General features: G+C 46.8%; 1 protein-coding gene across 2 annotated transcripts in view; it reads right to left on the minus strand.

Moving 5' to 3' along the window:
- Window positions 1-17,199, minus strand: part of PDE10A (phosphodiesterase 10A) — a 566,819-nt gene extending 549,620 nt beyond the window's left edge. Inside the window, exon 1 of one of the 2 annotated variants that reach the window (XM_067011128.1) lies at window positions 16,612-17,199. In XM_067011128.1, the coding sequence (XP_066867229.1) occupies window positions 16,612-16,726 (115 nt within the window). In that variant the 5' untranslated portion in view covers window positions 16,727-17,199. Of the gene's footprint in view, window positions 1-15,251; window positions 15,651-16,611 lie in introns of those variants that run through there. The other variant, XM_067011129.1, reaches the window with a different exon arrangement.
- Between the last annotated feature and the right edge of the window lie 321 nt (window positions 17,200-17,520).

A 17,520-nucleotide genomic window follows, 5' to 3' on the forward strand; every position in this document is an offset into this window, starting at 1 on the left:
TTCATGACTCACAAATAAGTCGCTACCCACAATCCGAAACACACTGGTTGAGAACATTCCAAAATGTTATGGAATTGAGGGCTCTGAGGATCCCCGCGTATGTGTTGTGAGTGAAAGATACAAGGAAGGTTTATTGAGGTTAGTTGAAATTGACTAAGAAGGGCATCATGTTAACAAAAGCTTGAAGTCTTTTAAAAAAAAAAAAACATACTGAAGAAACATCCAACAGTCCTTGGCAGGCTCAAGATGCACGCGGTACAGTAAGGTGCCCCTGGAAGATAAAGATGGACTAACAACATCTTTAGCTTGTCAAGACCACCATCCAAGGATGGGTGAAGGCAGGACCCTGACAGAAATATCGAAATAAATGTGGAAGGACTGCACATTACTAGTCTTAATTTATAAATAGAGTCACCGTTCTCCAGGTAAGTTTCTTTTTTTTTTCTTTATCACAATTCAGCCTCTTGGATACCTGGGCAATTTCCTTCTTCAATAACATGACAGAATTTCTTAGCAAAACTTAAGCATTTTTGCTTATGAATTAGCCACCCTGTAACCAGTCATTGGAGCAAAGAAGTTTTACCCTTGTAATTTCTACTGTCTGAAAAATACCACTTGAATCAGTCTACTACATTACTGAATAATGCTACAAAAGTTTGTAGTAATTTTATATCTTCTTTGGAGAAATGTCTATTAGGTCTTCCGCCCGTTTTTGGATTGGGTTGTTTGTTTTTTTAATTTATTATTTTTTATTTATTTATTTATTTTGGCTGCATTGGGTCTTCGTTGCTGCGCGCGGGCTTTCTCTAGTTGCGGTGAGCGGGGGCTGCTCATTGTCGCGGTGTGCAGGCTTCTTATTGCAGTGGTTTCTCTTGTTGCCGAGCACGGGCTCTAGGCGCACGGGCTTCAGTAGTTGCAGCATGCAGGCTCAGTAGTTGCGGCTCCCGGGCTCTAGGGCGCAGGCCCAGTAGTTGTGGCACACGGGCTTAGTTGCTCCGTGGCATGTGGGATCTTCCCGGACCGGGGCTTGAACCCGTGTCCCCCACATTGGCAGGCGGATTCTTAACCACTGCACCACCAAGGAAGTCCCTGCTTGTTTTTTTGATATTGAGCTGCATGGGCTGCTTGTTTACTTTGGCGATTAATTCTTTGTCAGTTGCTTCATTTGCAAATATTTTCTCCCATTCTGAGGGTTGTCTTTTCGTCTTGTTTATGGTTTCCTTTGCTGTGCAAAAGCTTTTAAGTTTCATTACGTCCCCTTTGTTTATTTTTGTTTTTATTTCCATTCCTCTAGGAGGTGTGTCAGAAAGGATCTTGCTGTGACTGATGTCATAGAGTGTTCTGCCTATGTTTTCCTCTAAGAGTTCGATAGTGTCTGGCCTTGCATTTAGGTCTTTAATCCCTTTTGAGGTTTTTTTGTGTGTATGGTGTTAGGGAGTGTTCTAATTTCATTCTTCTACATGTAGCTGTCCAGTTTTCCCAGCACCACTTACTGAAGAGGTTGTCTTTTCTCCATTGTATATTCTTGCCTCCTTTATCAAAGATAAGGATGTGCATGTCTGTCATACAGAGTGAAGTAAGTCAGAAAGAGAAAAACAAATACCGTATACTAACACATATATATGGAATCTAAAATAAATGGTTCTGAAGAACCTAGGGGCAGGACAGGAATAAAGATGCAGACGTAGAGAATGGACTTGAGGACACAGGGAAGGGGAAGGGTAAGCTGGGATGAAGTGAGAGAGTGGCATGGACATATACACACTACCAAACGTAAAATAGACAGCTAGTGGGAAGCAGCCGCACAGCACAGGGAGATGAGCTCGGTGCTCTGTGACCACCTAGAGGGGTGGGATAGGGAGGGCGGGAGGGAGACGCAAGAGGGAGGAGATATGGGGACATATATATGTGTACACGTATAGCTGATTCACTTTGTTATACAGAAGAAAGTAACACACCACTGTAAAGCAATTATACCCCAATAAAGATGTTTAAAAAAAAGTTTGTAGTAATTTTAAAATTGCTTTCCCACACCATATATAGACTATCACTAGTAATTAATGCAGAGCTTATCGAGGCAAATATATGTGGTTTTCTTTCTTCATCTCTTTCCTCTACTTTTACACATGGAGTAGTACCTTTTATTGGAATGAGTACACAAATGCATATGAAACAGCCCCTTTTCTCTAGACTCTTTCAGGCCAACGGGGATCCCAGAACTATGGAAATGACCCTCATGCCACGCAAAATGTGGTGAGCGCCTAAGGCCACCCAGAGCCCCAGACCCAGGAGGAAAGACACCCCCGTCCCTCTCGTGGAGATGGCCGCGGCCTCATGGAGAAGGTAGACGTTCCGAGGGGCCTCCAAGGATGCGGAAGGTTCTACGAAGAGAGACTGAGCGGTGAGCAGTCCTGGGAAGAGGAAACTTCATAAGTGCTCCTAGAAAGTAAGTATCGGGCTTCCCTGGTGGCGCAGTGGTTGGGAGCCCGCCTGCCGATGCAGGGGACGCGGGTTCGTGCCCCGGTCCGGGAGGATCCCACGTGCCGCGGAGCGGCTGGGCCCGTGAGCCGTGGCCGCTGAGCCTGCGCGTCCGGAGCCTGTGCTCCGCAGCGGGAGAGGCCACAGCAGTGAGAGGCCCGCGGACCGCAAAAACAAAACAAAAAAAAGAAAGTATCAGCTTAGCTGGACAGGAGGGTCCTGTAAGGGGAGGGGTGGGAGAAGCACGCAAGATCTTAAGGCTTTTTCACTTTGTGTGGCTACTTTTAGTTGACCACGCGTTGGCACATCAATTATCTCAGCGCCGTCTCTCCAGAGCCTCACGCCCAAGGAGAGCGTTAGTACTTTACAAGAAAACAAAAGGAGAGCTGGCGACTTCCCTGTAGGAGAAGGGCCGGCGATAGGCTGCCCGCACCTGTCGGAGGGGCAGGGTTGCTGTGTGTGATGCGCGTACTTGCTTCCGGAAGTGGACTCTGCCCTGTCTGTCAGAACGAGAGATTCTGTCTTTGGGATACTTGGGCCAGGCCAGCAGGGTCAAGGTTTTCTTTCCTCTCTGCTCTGGGGTGCTAAGGCCTGACCTGGATCTGCCATTCACCTGTTACCTTGGGGGCGGGCATGCAGGCAAAGGAGCCCTGTCCTAGGCTGGAGGCCCCACTGCTCCCTCTTGGACTCCCCCCCAGGGACTCCCTGAAAACCGGCTTCCACTGAGATTTGTTCTCCTTGGATTTTGCCACTTGTAACTGACAGGGGCCTTGGCACAGAGGGGCTGAAGCAGGAGAGCTGGGGGCAGAGAGTCCATCTGGGGGGCTCTTCTAAAAGTCCCCCTTAGCCCTCTTCTACACTACCTTCTGGGCATCCTAAGTCTACGGAAAAGTTCTACTAAAAAGGGAATTCCATTGTTCATTCGTACATTTATTCAACAATATTTACAGAGCACTTAATATTTGCCAGGCTTTACTCTAACTGGAAAAATGGCCAAAGAGGTTTCTGTCTTTATGGAGAACACATTCTCACAGGGAGAGGCAGACTATAAAAAAGTAAGCCCAATAAGAAAGTCTCAGATAGCATTTTTGTCCTACGAGTGAAACGTCACATCTCCACAGTGACCCAAGGTTCCAGGACCCTGTGTGGTCAGCAGAAGATGTTTGACAAAAGAAAACAGAATGGGATAGAAATATATCGTAGTGGGGACCCTGGGTAATCCTTGCTGGTTTTCTTTCTTCAGATGAAAGTCTAACTCATGTTCAATGACTTAGCACAGAAATGGAGCTGTTCTCAACATCACTCTCACGGATTTCATGAAATCCTGTCACTGCAACACTTCAGTTCCACTTTGCGATTCTTTTGCACTTGAGACCGTCAAATAACAATGACCTCAAGCCTGACAATCGGAGAGCCTGAACAGCGACAACTAAAGAGAATGGGCAGGAAAAGAGCTTAATATTAAGCAGAGAGAGGGATGGATTAAATTAACATGCTCTCAGTTGATAATGGATTTTTCTTGTATGTTACAACAAATTATTTTTCCCTATATACTTTGGACTTCATAATGAAGTTAAAGGAAACTCCTCCTGCTCTACGAGTTACTGTTATTTGTACGTGTTAGTAAACATTTTAATCACTTACAATAGGCAGCTGGTTTCTATCCAATCCCAGTGATTTTAAACTGGGTCATCGAAATCCACGGGCTCTCAGTGAAACCAGGGTTTTAACAATGCCTTGCAATCTTTCGCTGGATGTCAAGCCAGAGGTGATACTGTATTAAGAACAGGAGACTAAGCTGTAACAACAACCAAAATGTTCCAATTAACTTCAAGTTAGAGGGAACATGTGGCCAAATACAGCTCAAAGTCAGGGCTTGAGATTGAGAGATTTGCTCTGAATAGCGTATTATAGCCTGGAGATCCTCAAAGCCCTACCCACAGCCCTAAAAATATTCTAGAACTTAAGACCCCATGGGCTCACCTGTGCCTGGCTGCTACTTCCACACACTCGGGTCTGCTCCACGTCAACCCAGACATGAGACTCAGGCCCCGCACTGGTTTCCATTTACAAATGAGATGTTGAAGAAGTTGGTAGGCTTATCAAAGAATGCAGGACACACAGAGGAGCGCAGCCTGCACCACCTACCAAATGAACCTGCAGTCACCATCAGAGTCACTCCTGGGTTCTGATTCCCTGTCAGCCGCACCACTAGTAGGGGTGCTCCTCTGAGTTGTGGCCCCCACAGCCTCCTCCTTTCGGTCCTCTCTCACGTTCTCTTTTTCTTTACACTCAGCGACTCTCCCTTTTGATGGAGCAACCAAAGTCCTTGCCCCTGAGGCCCCAGGGTCTCACCTTCTACTGTTGGTGTGCACCAAAGCATTTTTCCAAACCAAGATCGTTCCCTTCCTGAGAGATATTCTGGAGCTAAATGTTAGGGTCACATCTGTCCCTTTTTCCTTCTCCTTCACAGTTAGCCCAGGGAAACCCCAGATAAGACAGGCAAGTGACCGTCTTGATGTAGAAAAATGGAAAGAGGCAAAAATCAACATCATGACAGTGCTCAAGGATAGTCTGGGAAAGAAAACTAAGCCTCCTGATTATACTTCCCTTCTTAAAATGAAGTTATGGACCTTCCTAGGCAGAGATTCCTAAGTTGGGTAAGCTTTCCCCAAACAGAAGCAAAAGGATCTTCCTTATGAGCAACTTCACCTCAAGACTCTATACCTAGTGGGTATTTCATCTTCCTTCTCAATACCTCCTCCTTCAGAGCCAGCAAAGCAAGCACAATATACTTCTTAAATGAATAAGAATCAGGGCTTCCCTGGTGGCACAGTGGTTAAGAATCCGCCTGCCTGTGCAAGGGACACGGGTTTGAGCCCTGGTCCAGGAAGATCCCACATGCCACGGAGCAACTCAACCTGTGTGACACAGCTGCTGAAGCCTGCGTGCCGCAACTACTGAGCCTGCGTGCCTGGAGCCCATGCTCTGCAACAAGAGAAGCCACCGCCGTGAGAAGCCCGCACACCGCAACAAAGAGTAGCCCCCGCTCGCCGCAACTAGAGAAAGCCCGTGCACAGCAACGAAGACCCAATGCAACCAAAGATAAATCAATATTTTAAAATATATTTTAAAATGAGTAAGAATCAAAGTCAACATCCACGGTAGAGAAGAATAACAAATATTTGTGAATCAAAATTATGTATAGACTTTTACTATTAAGAACAAGATCTAGTTCATTTATCAAGATCCTACATCTGGATTGCAAATGTTGCCTTAAAGGGCTTGGAATGCATCAGGGATTTTTCTCATGAATATAAGGTTTATAATATTCAGATATGTTTTTAGAAAGCCATACATCTTCATTGATGGGCTCCAATGACTGATAGAGAACATTCCACAAATGATTACAAAAATGAGTGTGTAGGATATATATTTAAAACAAATTGAGTTTTATGTCCACCAAAAGGGCATGTACACAAGTTGTTCCATATCAGTTTTATTTGTAATGACCCCGAAATAACCCAAATACCCATCAGTAGTACAAAGGACAGGTAAATTGTAGACTATTGATACAATATTACTTAGCACTCAAAAAGAACAAACAACTGTAACAACGTAGGTGAATCCCACAGACATAATGTTGAAGAAAAGAACCCAGACACAAGGCTATGTGCTGTTTGATTCCATGTATGTGAGTCCCAAAGCAAGGAAAACCAATTAATGGCAATAGAGTTCAGAACAGTGGGTAGGGGTTTTATTGGGACTGCACAAGGAGCTTTCTAGAATGCAGGAAAAGTCCTGTATCTTCATCTGGGTATGGATATATGTTAACATTCATTAAGCTGTTCAACTAAGAAAGTGAACTTTCTGAAAATATTATAGTTCATTTAAAATATATATATATAGGGCTTCCCTGGTGGTGCAGTGGTTGAGAGTCCGCCTGCCGATGCTGGAGACACGGGTTCGTGCCCTGGTCCGGGAGGATCCCACATGCCGCAGAGCGGCTAAGCCCGTGGGCCATGGCCGCTGGGCCTGCGCGTCCGGAGCCTGTGCTCCGCAACGGGAGAGGCCACAACAGTGAGAGGCCCGCGTACCGCAAAAAATAAATAAATAAATTTTAAAAATATATATAAAATATATATATATAGATAGATATGTAAGCAAAGTCCAAATTTATATAGTTACAAATTGACTTGTACTGCAGATTTGAGTGTTCAACATTTTGTACTTTCAGAAAGAGCTTTTTGCCATGGCATAAGTAGTGAATTATCAGAATATGTTTCTACCTCTCTTTACAACATAGAAAGAAGTCTGGCAGACACAACCTTAACCAAGTGATCAAGCTTAACATCACTAATGACAGGACCAGCTGACATCATGTGTCCTCTGATGTGACCCCATGTCACCTGGATAGTATCCTTGTCCAAAATGTTCAACCTGAATCTGATCATTCGGGAACATCAGATGAATCCAAACAGGGAATTTCTAAAAGATTACTGACCTGGACCCTTCAAAAATGTCCACATCAGGGAGCATTTCTAGATTAAAGGAAATGTGACAACTAAATGCCATGTGTGGTTCTTGATTGGATCCTAGACTGAGGGGAAAAAAATGGGCTATTATTGGGGAAATTTGAACATGTGCTCCCACTAGATAATATTATATCAACATTAAGTGTTCTTGGTGTGGTTGCTGGATTGTGGTCATTTAGGAGAATGTCTTGCTCTTAGAAAATAAATCTGAACTCTCTAGCTCATCAGAATGTCTACAAATAACTCTCCAGTGGTTCAGCCAAAAATAATAGCCGTTGTGAGAGAAAGAAGAGGAGGAGGAAGAGGGGAAGGAAGAGGAGAAAACATCGCCAAACGTTTGTCCCAGTCACTTGGGAATGAGATGGACCCACCTCAACCCAAAATTTGGTTCGAACGTCGAACTGGTGGTCCCACACGTGCACCAAGAGGGTGTGGAAAAGTTGATTGCTCTAGTAACGAGGCTTTGCTAGGGGAGCAGTGCGGACTCCCAGGCATGGCTGAAAATGGCTTGAGAGCCAACAGGTGCAGGTTTCACTGTGGTTACAGGTGGTTCTGGGAGATTCTCACGTAGGAGTCAGGGCTCATGTGGACTGAGGTCCCACCGGCCCCAGTGGAAGGACCACATGGGCTGTCGCATCCGCCTGCCCAGGTTTGGAGCAGACAGGAAGCTGGGTGTGGGATCTGAAAGCTGTCAGCGGCCAACCATCAGAAATGGAGTCAGATTCTGTATCACATTGTCACATTGGTGATTTAGGTGCCGAGGACCTCAGCACGCGCTGTACACGTCCTGTAGCTTTTCTGTAGATGGAATACTTTTCAAAATAAAAAGTGGGAGAGGGGAAGATGAGCCTCCCGTCCTCTCACATGAGTACCAGGCACTAATACCTTAAAATCAATTTAGTCCTAAGGAAAACTATTTTTGTAAATATGTGATGCTATGTTTTAATCATCTGTGCATGCTTAATCTCAAAGCCAGTGTTCTTTCACAAATGAAAGATTTTTACGGCTCAATATAAATATTCCTTCTTATCTCTATCCATTTACAAGTAGAATTATCATGGTCACTATTAAATGGAATACTCAATACTTTAAGATGTCTTAGTTACAGAAACATAGGTCATTTCACTCAAGAAGAAATTATTGAGTGCGGAATATGTACAAGGCATTGTATTAGGGGCAGGGATAAAAGAGTGACCAAGACAGGAATTATCAGTTCTAGATGAAGCTCAATGTCTTAACACACCAGTTAAGATATTCCCCTCTGCCCTTTGTGAGTTTATATTCTGTCAATATTTAAGAATCTAAGTATATAAAATGTGTAAAAGTCACAAAACCCAGACATATCATTACAGTTACGTGAGAATTTAAGAGTAATACTTATACCAATCATAATTTTCATGGGCTCCCCAGAAGGTGTATTCGTATCCTATTTTATAATAATGTGTATTTTAAATAACATAATTCTTTCTCTGTTATTACATAAATTTATAGCAAAATCACAAACCTGTGCCTATTTATAGTAACTGACACGGACACAACACAATATCATATCCACATCTGCTCTAAGCAGAGAGTTGGAGAAGAAAACCTGTCCCATAAATCCTAAAGTGCATGGTGCTACGGTTGCCCTACGTCTAGTATTGCTCAGACTTCAAATCTTCTATCCCACTGATTTGAGGAGCTTGCTTGTATTTGCTAATCACTCCATTTTTAGGTCCCCATAGTGCAGTGTCCATAGTGATAGTCGATCACTGCAAAAGAAAATTGGGGCAGGTGTGGGCAAATAGGCCCTTGGTGGAGTTTCAATTGTTGTCACCTTTTTTTTTTTTTTTTTTTTGCGGTACGTGGGCCTCTCACTGTTGTGGCCTCTCCCGTTGCGGAGCACAGGCTCCGGACGCGCAGGCCCAGCGGCCATGGCCCACGGTCCCAGCCGCTCCGCGGCACGTGGGATCCTCCCAGACCGGGACACGAACCCGGGTCCCCTGCATCGGCAGGCGGACTCTCAACCACTGCGCCACCAGGGAAGCCCTGTTGTCACCTTTTTGATTCAACTTCTGCATCTGGAAATTCACCAACAGATGGATTTATACATGTGCTCAAAAAAATACTGCGTGGTTGCTTATTATAGCGTTATGTATAAAAAGATTAATTCCATAAGAATTATCAGTTATGTTACATTGTGCCATGGAACACTATACAGACAATAAAAATCAAGTCGATCTATACATGCTGGTAAATTTCCAATACATAAGTAAGTGAATAAAGAAAGGTACAGGAGAAAAGTATGTGGAGGATGCTTGTGTTTGTGTGGGAAAGGGATATATCACATATGCACTCCTGCACAGTTGACCCTTGAGCAACTGCACAAGTTCACTTCTACACAGATGTTTTTTTCTATAAATACATATAGTGCTACACGATCCCCAGTTGGGTGAATCTACATATGTAGAACCAAAGATAGGGAGGGCTGACCATGGGACTCGAGCATCCTTGGGTTTTTGTATCCACAGTGGGTCCTGGAACCAATCCCGTGAGGATTCTGAGGGATGAATGTATACACAGAGCACATTTCTGGTTGGCGTCTTAAGAACCTTGTAACGTTGGTGACCTTTGGGAAAGGTGAATGGGGTTGGAGGGGGACATATTTTGCATCTTCTCTGTAAGTCCTGCTGTGATATTTATACTTTTTACCATGTGCGTGTGTGTATATGTGTGTGTATGTGTATAATGTATGTGTGTGTGTGTCTATATATATAATATGATGATGTTGATCACCGTGATTGTATTCACCAAGGAAGAGGACAGAAAGTGAAAGAGCTTTTAACAAGAATCTCATATCACAGTTGAGCAGTTCTTATATTAATAATGCTCCTCCAGCCAACAGAGTGAAGATAACTTCAGCTTAGCTTACCTAAGAAGACACGATTCCATTTGCACGGTTAAGTCCCGTCACGGAAGCACTTGAAGGAAACATCTCCACAGAGCTCTTACCCCTGTTGATTTGCAATCCTGTTTCTGCACTGGTGGGAAGGGGAAAGGGGGTGTTTGTGGGGGGCAGGGAAGGGGCTAGCAAATCAGAGTATCAACAAAACTGCTTTCAACGTAAAGAGTTGCTTCTAAACCATAGATCAGAAGGTACCCTCAGTTAACACCCCACCATGCTCAGGGTGTCCGGTAGTTCTGGAAAGAACGATCAAGCTTAACATTTGGACCAGCCTGTCCAAACTGGGCAGATGCTAAGCGACTTCCGCTGCCTTTCACGTCAGCAAGAACTGCTGTTTATCGACTTCCCTTGCAAGTTACCATTTAGTCTGGAGCCGGTTATGGTTTAGCTGCTTCTTCACACGATCCTATTCAAAGTCTTAAAAACTTCACCATCCAGGTCATCTGATTCAACCTTCTGACGTCACAGATGAGGAAACCAGCAACAGGCGTGTCTTTTTAGACTAATGGGACTTCCTTTCTGGTCCACGTGGGAGGACTCACCCCCGGATGCTACTCTGTATTCTTGTCCTCCTTTTCCCCCAAACTCTCCTCTCCCCGCCAACAGAGGGCAAAATGGCCTTTCTGGTGGGAGCCAGAGAAACTAAGGTGAGAACTACAAAATATCTGAACTGTAACGCTCTTCTCCATCAAGCTTCTGTGGTATGTGTGCTTGTGAGATTTTCTTTAGGGGTCAAGCCCACTCTTTCATATTAATGATTATAAATAACCCTTTAAGAGATTTTTTTTAATAATAATTAAAAATCTGATCAACTAGTCTAAAGCAATTAATCTGTTAGGAAAAAATCGTTTCGGGCTTCCCTGGTGGCGCAGTGGTTGAGAGTCCACCTGCCGATGCGGGGGACACAGGTTCGTGCGCCGGTCCGGGAAGATCCCACATGACACGGGGCGGCTGGGCCCGTGAGCCGTGGCCGCTGGGCCTGTGCGTCCAGAGCCTGTGCTCCGCAACGGGAGAGGCCACAACGGTGAGAGGCCCACTTACCGCAAAAAAAAAAAAAAATCATTTCAACTGGTTTCAGGGGGTCATGTAGACGTAGGGCAGTTAACAATCTGGATGTTCAGCTTTAACTGGTTTTAGAGGTACAGAGTTGCTAATACTTCCCCTGCCCCTGTTTCCAGATGCCCCCAAGGCCAATGGCCTGTGAATAATACAGGGAAGCCACAAAACCCAAAAGCCAGTGTGATGTCAAAGAGGAACACGATTTTAAGAAACCAATTACTTCAGTCATTAACTCGTCAGATGAAGGAATAGCTACCCATAGGCAGTTTCACTGTGGCTCAAGAAATCTGAGTGTAATACATGAGTAGGTCATGGGTTCTGTTCAAACCTCCCCTAAACTCCTTCACTGCAGAGGCCCCCTTTGGGTGACTTTACACCCCAGAGTGACCGGAAACCAGAAAACTGGGCTGGATAGATTCTTAACCAAGCTCATCAAAGATAGAAACTACTTATTTTTAAAACACTCCTGAGATTAACTGAATGTAATAATAAACATTTGACATCATTTTATATCCAAAAATCATCTTAAAAGAAATGAGAATTAAAACCAGAAGACGAAACAATACAGAACAGTTAGGGTGTGGGTGGGGAAGGGGGAGAACAGAAATGGGTTTCAGAGAGATTACCAAGAACCCACAGGCGCTGAGAGAACAGGTTTCTAACTAGAGGGCGAGTGTTGGAAAATAGGCTTTAATGTCATATTTCAGTGTAGAGTAACTAATGCAACGTCATGTGATTAGACCAAAGTATCTAAGTAAATAACAACTCCTTGAAAAGTGACCAATATGAAGGGAATGTGAAGAGAATGAAAAAATAGAAGTATCTTCTTATGGGATAAGATCAATAATTATAATTATTCAGTGTTTCCATCAGAGCCTCTGCCCTCATGGTCTTTGACATACAGACCCATCACCTTCACAGCCAGATGAAAGCCGTTAACATACTCTCATGTCTAAGTTCAAAGCCATGAAAGACAGTAGATGCAAAGCAAAGCAAAAATTGTGGCCGGCATATGTATGTGTATAACTGATTCACTTTGTTGTAAAGCAGAAACCAACACACCATTGTAAAGCAATGATACTCCAATAAAGATGGTAAAAAAAAAAAAAAAAATTGTGGCCGGCATCGTCCATTTGCACACCAGATCTCTCTAAGTGGTAAAGACAAAATCTTCATATGTTTAACATTTTATGCAAATATCTCCCATCAGTAGAGTCTGAACACACGTTGGACACAGAGCCAGCTGGGGCCCACGAGAGAACCATAGCCTGACCCTGACTGTGATTTTACACATCCGCACACACGTCAGATAACTTCAACGGACTTGCAAACAAACGTTCCGCCGAACTAGGACAGGGCACTTCACTTTCCCCTTGCCCTAGCTGAACAAATAAGTCAGGGAGAAAAAGGAAACCATCCATGTGTGTTCACAACAACCCGTTTACCATCTTACCTTCATCTCAGAAGGAATCTCCTGAAGAGAAACGATTAACAAAACAGGAGCCGTTACAGGAAATAGCCACCTAGGGCCTGAGTGGACACCTACCCTCGTGACTGGGGCGCAGAGTGGTGGCAGGTGAGGGCATGAATAGGCGCGATGGTTTCTGTTCGAAGTTCCCCCTCCACTCCCTCCAGGCAGCCTGCATGCCTATCGGCTGTTGAAAACTTTAGACCAAGCCAACCTGCTGACAGACGGTCTTAAAAATCAATGACTCCCAATGAAACTTAATTTCCAATTGCCTTGATCTAATAGATGCTATAATGTGCTTTCAGTGGTTGAAATGAACAAACACATCAGCCTTCCAAGTTGTTGCAGCTCAAAAGAAACCCCTTCTGATATACAAGGTCAGCGAGACTGATGTAAATCCTTTTCTCTCCTGTTCACTGTGTGCATGTTGTCAAGTTTGGCTGAGAGACTCAAAGGAAAGACACAGCCTTGAGTTGGAGAGGTGATAAGATCCGGGTCCTTAACCATGTGTAAGTGTCCTTGTATATTTTCTTGCACGTGCATAACCACCCGTCACTCAAACGCTGGTTTACACCTGGCCTCCCCACCTCCCATGGTCAAAGTGCCCACAGCCATACGTCCTCCCATATACGAAGAGATGTGTTTCCATCACGTTCGGTAGGTGCCATGACTACCATTTCCCAAGGAAATGCATTCACGATCCTGTGGTACCTGAGTATTCACACACTTAATGGTTTCTACAGTTACATATCCATAGGCAATTATCTAGTAGCATTTTGATTTGCCAAATGCAAAGGATACAGTAAAATCAGTAGACATTTTTAAGCTCTGACAAAACCAATCTGTACAGTAAGTCACTTCAAAAGTATGATAATCTCTGAATAACATAGATACAGGTACTTAGTATTGCCTGTTACGACTTACAAAATATTCTCGGCCGGGTCCTATCACACTAGGGAACGTGGGAATTTTGTCACTACTGTTAGTTAGTACAGGACCTCCAGAACACAGCTTTTTGAATTCTAATACCACACATTTCCACCAGAAGGACGATAAATGTTTGTTAAAATACAATTCGTATTGCTTTTTATAAATGCCAGCCATGCATTCACTCATCATTAGAAACTGGCATTAAATGTATCCAGGTTGTTATTTACCAGGATGAGATCATGTCAGTTCCCACGGACTTCACTAGTTGCTTAACCAAAAGAACATAGTATGCGCCTTTGAGAGTCACCTCGGGTCAGAACTGAATGCTGAGCATAGAGCCGATGAGTTTGCCAGACGCCCGTGGTGATACCGAATTATTCTCCCCAAAGATGGAAAAATACCAAAATGCCATTCAGATAGAATTACAGCCATATTTGAATTTCTTACCAAATGCCATATTTTTTCAGTAAAATTCATTGAAGAGCTGTACTAACTTTTGCTCTAGGATCACAAGTGAGCAAAAAAGTCAAAACATGGGCAGACACTGAACCACAAGCTCTTCTGAGGGCGACATTGCTCTCACCTGCTTCTGGTTAAACCCCACTCGGCCCAGGGCGAGCCAAAACCAAACTCTTTGCTTGAAAACGCATACAAGCCATGCAAAGGGTTGCAAGGGGACACAGAGATTCATGTTTTAGGAGGAGGAAGGTCTTTGGTGACTTCGTATTTCTTATGACGTCAAAGGAGAAAAGCCATGGACTCCATTTTGGAGGCACACGCCCGGTCCCCTGGTGCTCCGACCTGCCCCTGCCACCGACCAGGCCACGGGGCTCCCCTCTGAAGAGAAGAGCCACCCCGAAACACAGCCCCTCTCCCTGCCTGGGTCCAGGCCATTCCCCCACAGGCCCTTTCACCTCCCCTTCCACAGCTTAACCGGTAAGAAAAAACATTTGCATCTGGTTCATGTTTCCTTTGTGTTTAAACTACAGTCCAGAAAAAAACTTGACTAGTTCGTCTGGGCCTACTTTGCACCAAATTCAGAATTCTGTAAGTGAAATAAAAGGTGTCTGACTGAGTTGCTCTTATGTGGCAATCAGATATCCGAGTACCACTTTTGCTTCCATTGGAAATTTCCCATCTGCACTTTTCCGTTGGTATGATTCTAGGCAAAGGAGTCCCCAGATGCTTGTAGCATGGCATCTCCCCTTGAAATCACGGGCCACCATTAGATTTGCCTCAGCCTCACCTCCAACTTCTCGGGAGGATGCAGAGGGCTGCCTGAGCAGATGAGGATTAAACATGACGCAACCCCGAGCATCCCTGGATTGGAGAAGCCTGGGAGAAGCAGCAGCCCTCCTGATGCCCCTTGCCAGCAACACCCATGAGGGGCACAGCACCGGCACCCCACCCTCCAGACTCAGGTGTCCTGCACAGACGTCAGTATGGGCCACAAAACCACAGGACAGCTTGACACCCCCATGGACGTGACAGCAAGGCAGTCAGAGGACGGGAAAGGGCCAGCGATCCCCGATCCATACCCAGCCTCCTCCAGCCTCCTCTCCTACTCCCCCCCCACCCTCCCCTTCTCCCCACAGAGTTTCAAGTTCACCCAAATTTGGGTCTTCAATGTCAGCCTAATCAGCACATTCCCACTCCCCCCCCCACCCCAGTTTCCTGGAGGCACACGTAAAATCCCATTTGTGGGGAAAAAAGTCTCCTCAAGTTGCCTAGACATAGGGAGCTGCCGAGGAGCGGCTGGAGCATTCCTGCAGAGCATCTCAACTCCCAGACCTTCCCTGCAGGCTCCTTTCCTTTCCTCCACCCCTCCTCTCCCTACCTTCCTCCTCGCTGCCGCCCTCAAAGCAGGCAGTGGGTTCCTCCTCTGGGAGCCCGGACTCTCCTCCACCTCCTCCACCCTCCAGGGCTTTGCGTTTCTTCGACATCTCTGCCGGGGCTGGGGCTTTGGGGTGTTCTTTCCGCACCCCCAGCCTCCCCCCTCGGAGAGGAGAGTGAAGGTGGGGTTAGGTGGAGGGGAGAGAGACGGGCGAAAGGGGTGGGGTGGGGAGGAGAGGCCAGGGAGGGAGCTGGATGGAGAGGAATTGCTGCTGAAGGAGGGAAGGCACTTTGGGGAAGCAGGAACCAGGCGGGCAGGCGGCGCAGAGCCTACAGTCGGTTCAGCAGCAGCCCTCCGTCTAGGGGGCTCTCTGCTCTCTCTCTCTCCCTCTCTCTCCCTCCTCTCCCTCTCTCCCTCTCTCCTTCCTCCTTCCTCTTTTTCCTTCCACTAGAAGGGTAAGCCCAGAGGGAAAAAGAGACCAAAACACCAGGGAGGAGAGGCTCTTTGGGCGCTCAGCTGATTTCTTTCTAATTTAGGAGGGGGATAGCGTGGGTGCTGTGTATCGGGACTTCTGGCCCTGTCTATAAAGGACTGATGTCCTGGGAAGGGAGGTGTTGGGAGGGGGGAGGGTGTTTGTGGTGTTTGGGAGGGAATATTTTCAATGGATTGCAAGGAAAATTGGGTAGAATGACGAAAACAAAATGCTGCAGGATGCAATATAGTGATGCCTTCAGGTGCTAGGGGCACAGGACCCCCTCCTCCCCTGTGACATCATTTGAGCTTTTGCAAAAGGGGCTGGGGGAGGTGCAGGGAGGACCAAGGAGAGAGGCCACGGAGGCCCGAGGCAGAAAGGGGAGGGGGAGGGGTCTTGTCCCCATTCAGAACCGAGGAAGGAGGCCCAGAAGGGAGGCAGGAGGGTGGGGGCCTCCTCCCGAGGCCCCCTTGGGTCTAGCCTTGCAGAGGCGGCCGTTTGCAGCTGGAGGGCAGCCTTGCAGGGAACTTGGAGCTGGGAAACTCGGTCCAAGAAGCAGTAGCCGGAGGCAATCGCTCAGGCGCTGGACTTGGCTTCCCTCCCTCTCACCTCCTCTGCCACCCCTGAGTCTTCTGGTTTTATCCACTCAGGTCTCTTTTTTCTCATCTCCACTCATCGCCCCTCTTCCAAAACAGTCATGTCCCCACACAACACACACACACACACACTCACACACACACACACACACACACACACACACACACACACACACACTTTCTTATTGCCAAAAAGCATGGAGGGAAACGATGGTAACTTTTTTTTAGTGGTTGGATTTGAGTTTTTCTGGACTCTCAAGGGTTAAATAATAGGTAAAAGGAACAGTCCACTTACCGCCGAAGTATGCGAAGCGCCTGTCTGCTTTCCGCTTCAAGTTCACACACTGAAAAAAGAGAGAAAAAGCAAAGAAAAAAAAAAAAAAAAAAAGCGGGCGGGCCCGGAGCCCCATGGGTCCGGGGCTCCATTGAGAACTGCGCACAACAAGTTGCCAGTGAGCCCCGGCGGCCCAAGTTCACGACCTCCGCAGGAACAATCGCTTCTGCCCCACTGGGCAGGCATAGTCCAGAGGCGCGGGGCACCCTGCCTTTCGCGCCGATCTCCCCTGAAAAGGAGCAGACAACTCTAAGCGGCGTGTGGCATTCCTCGCTCCCTCTCGTCCAGCGGGGGGTCTCCGGGAAAGCCGCGCCGCGCGCTCGAGGCGCCAAGGAAGACCGGTCCATTGCAGCTCATCCTCCCGCGGCCGCAACTTTGGACCCACACACCTACAGAGAGCCCAAGTGCGGGTGTGCGTGCGTGTCCGAGTGTGCGCGCGTGCGTGTGCCAGCCTGTGTGCCCGCGCGCACCGGGCTCTGGGGCGCATGTGCTCTCGGGAACGACTCTCCCTGGCTGCCTGGAACTTGGAGAGTTTTCCTTTAAGCCGGAGCTGCTGCTCGGACACCCCCCTCCCCCCCCCCGCGTCCAACAGGAGGCGATGACGTCGGTAGCCTCGTTGCCAGACAGCCCCCAGGCTGCCGCTGCAGTTCATTGACAGGAGCGGGCGCTCCGACGTCAGCAGCCGGACCTCTGGCAAAGCTGCCCGGGCGGAGACGGCTCCCACCCCCGCACCTGCCAGCCCGCCCGGGGTGGGGGGGCAGTAATGAAATCAAAGTCGCTGGGGAGGGGCCCGGCGAGGCTCCGGGGCTCGAGGAGGAGGGGACTCCGCTCTGCCCTCTTTCTCCCGGAGCGCCAGAGTTTATAAATAAC

Source organism: Kogia breviceps, chromosome 13 (assembly GCF_026419965.1).
Source record: "Kogia breviceps isolate mKogBre1 chromosome 13, mKogBre1 haplotype 1, whole genome shotgun sequence".
NCBI classification, from domain to species: Eukaryota; Metazoa; Chordata; class Mammalia; order Artiodactyla; family Physeteridae; genus Kogia; species Kogia breviceps.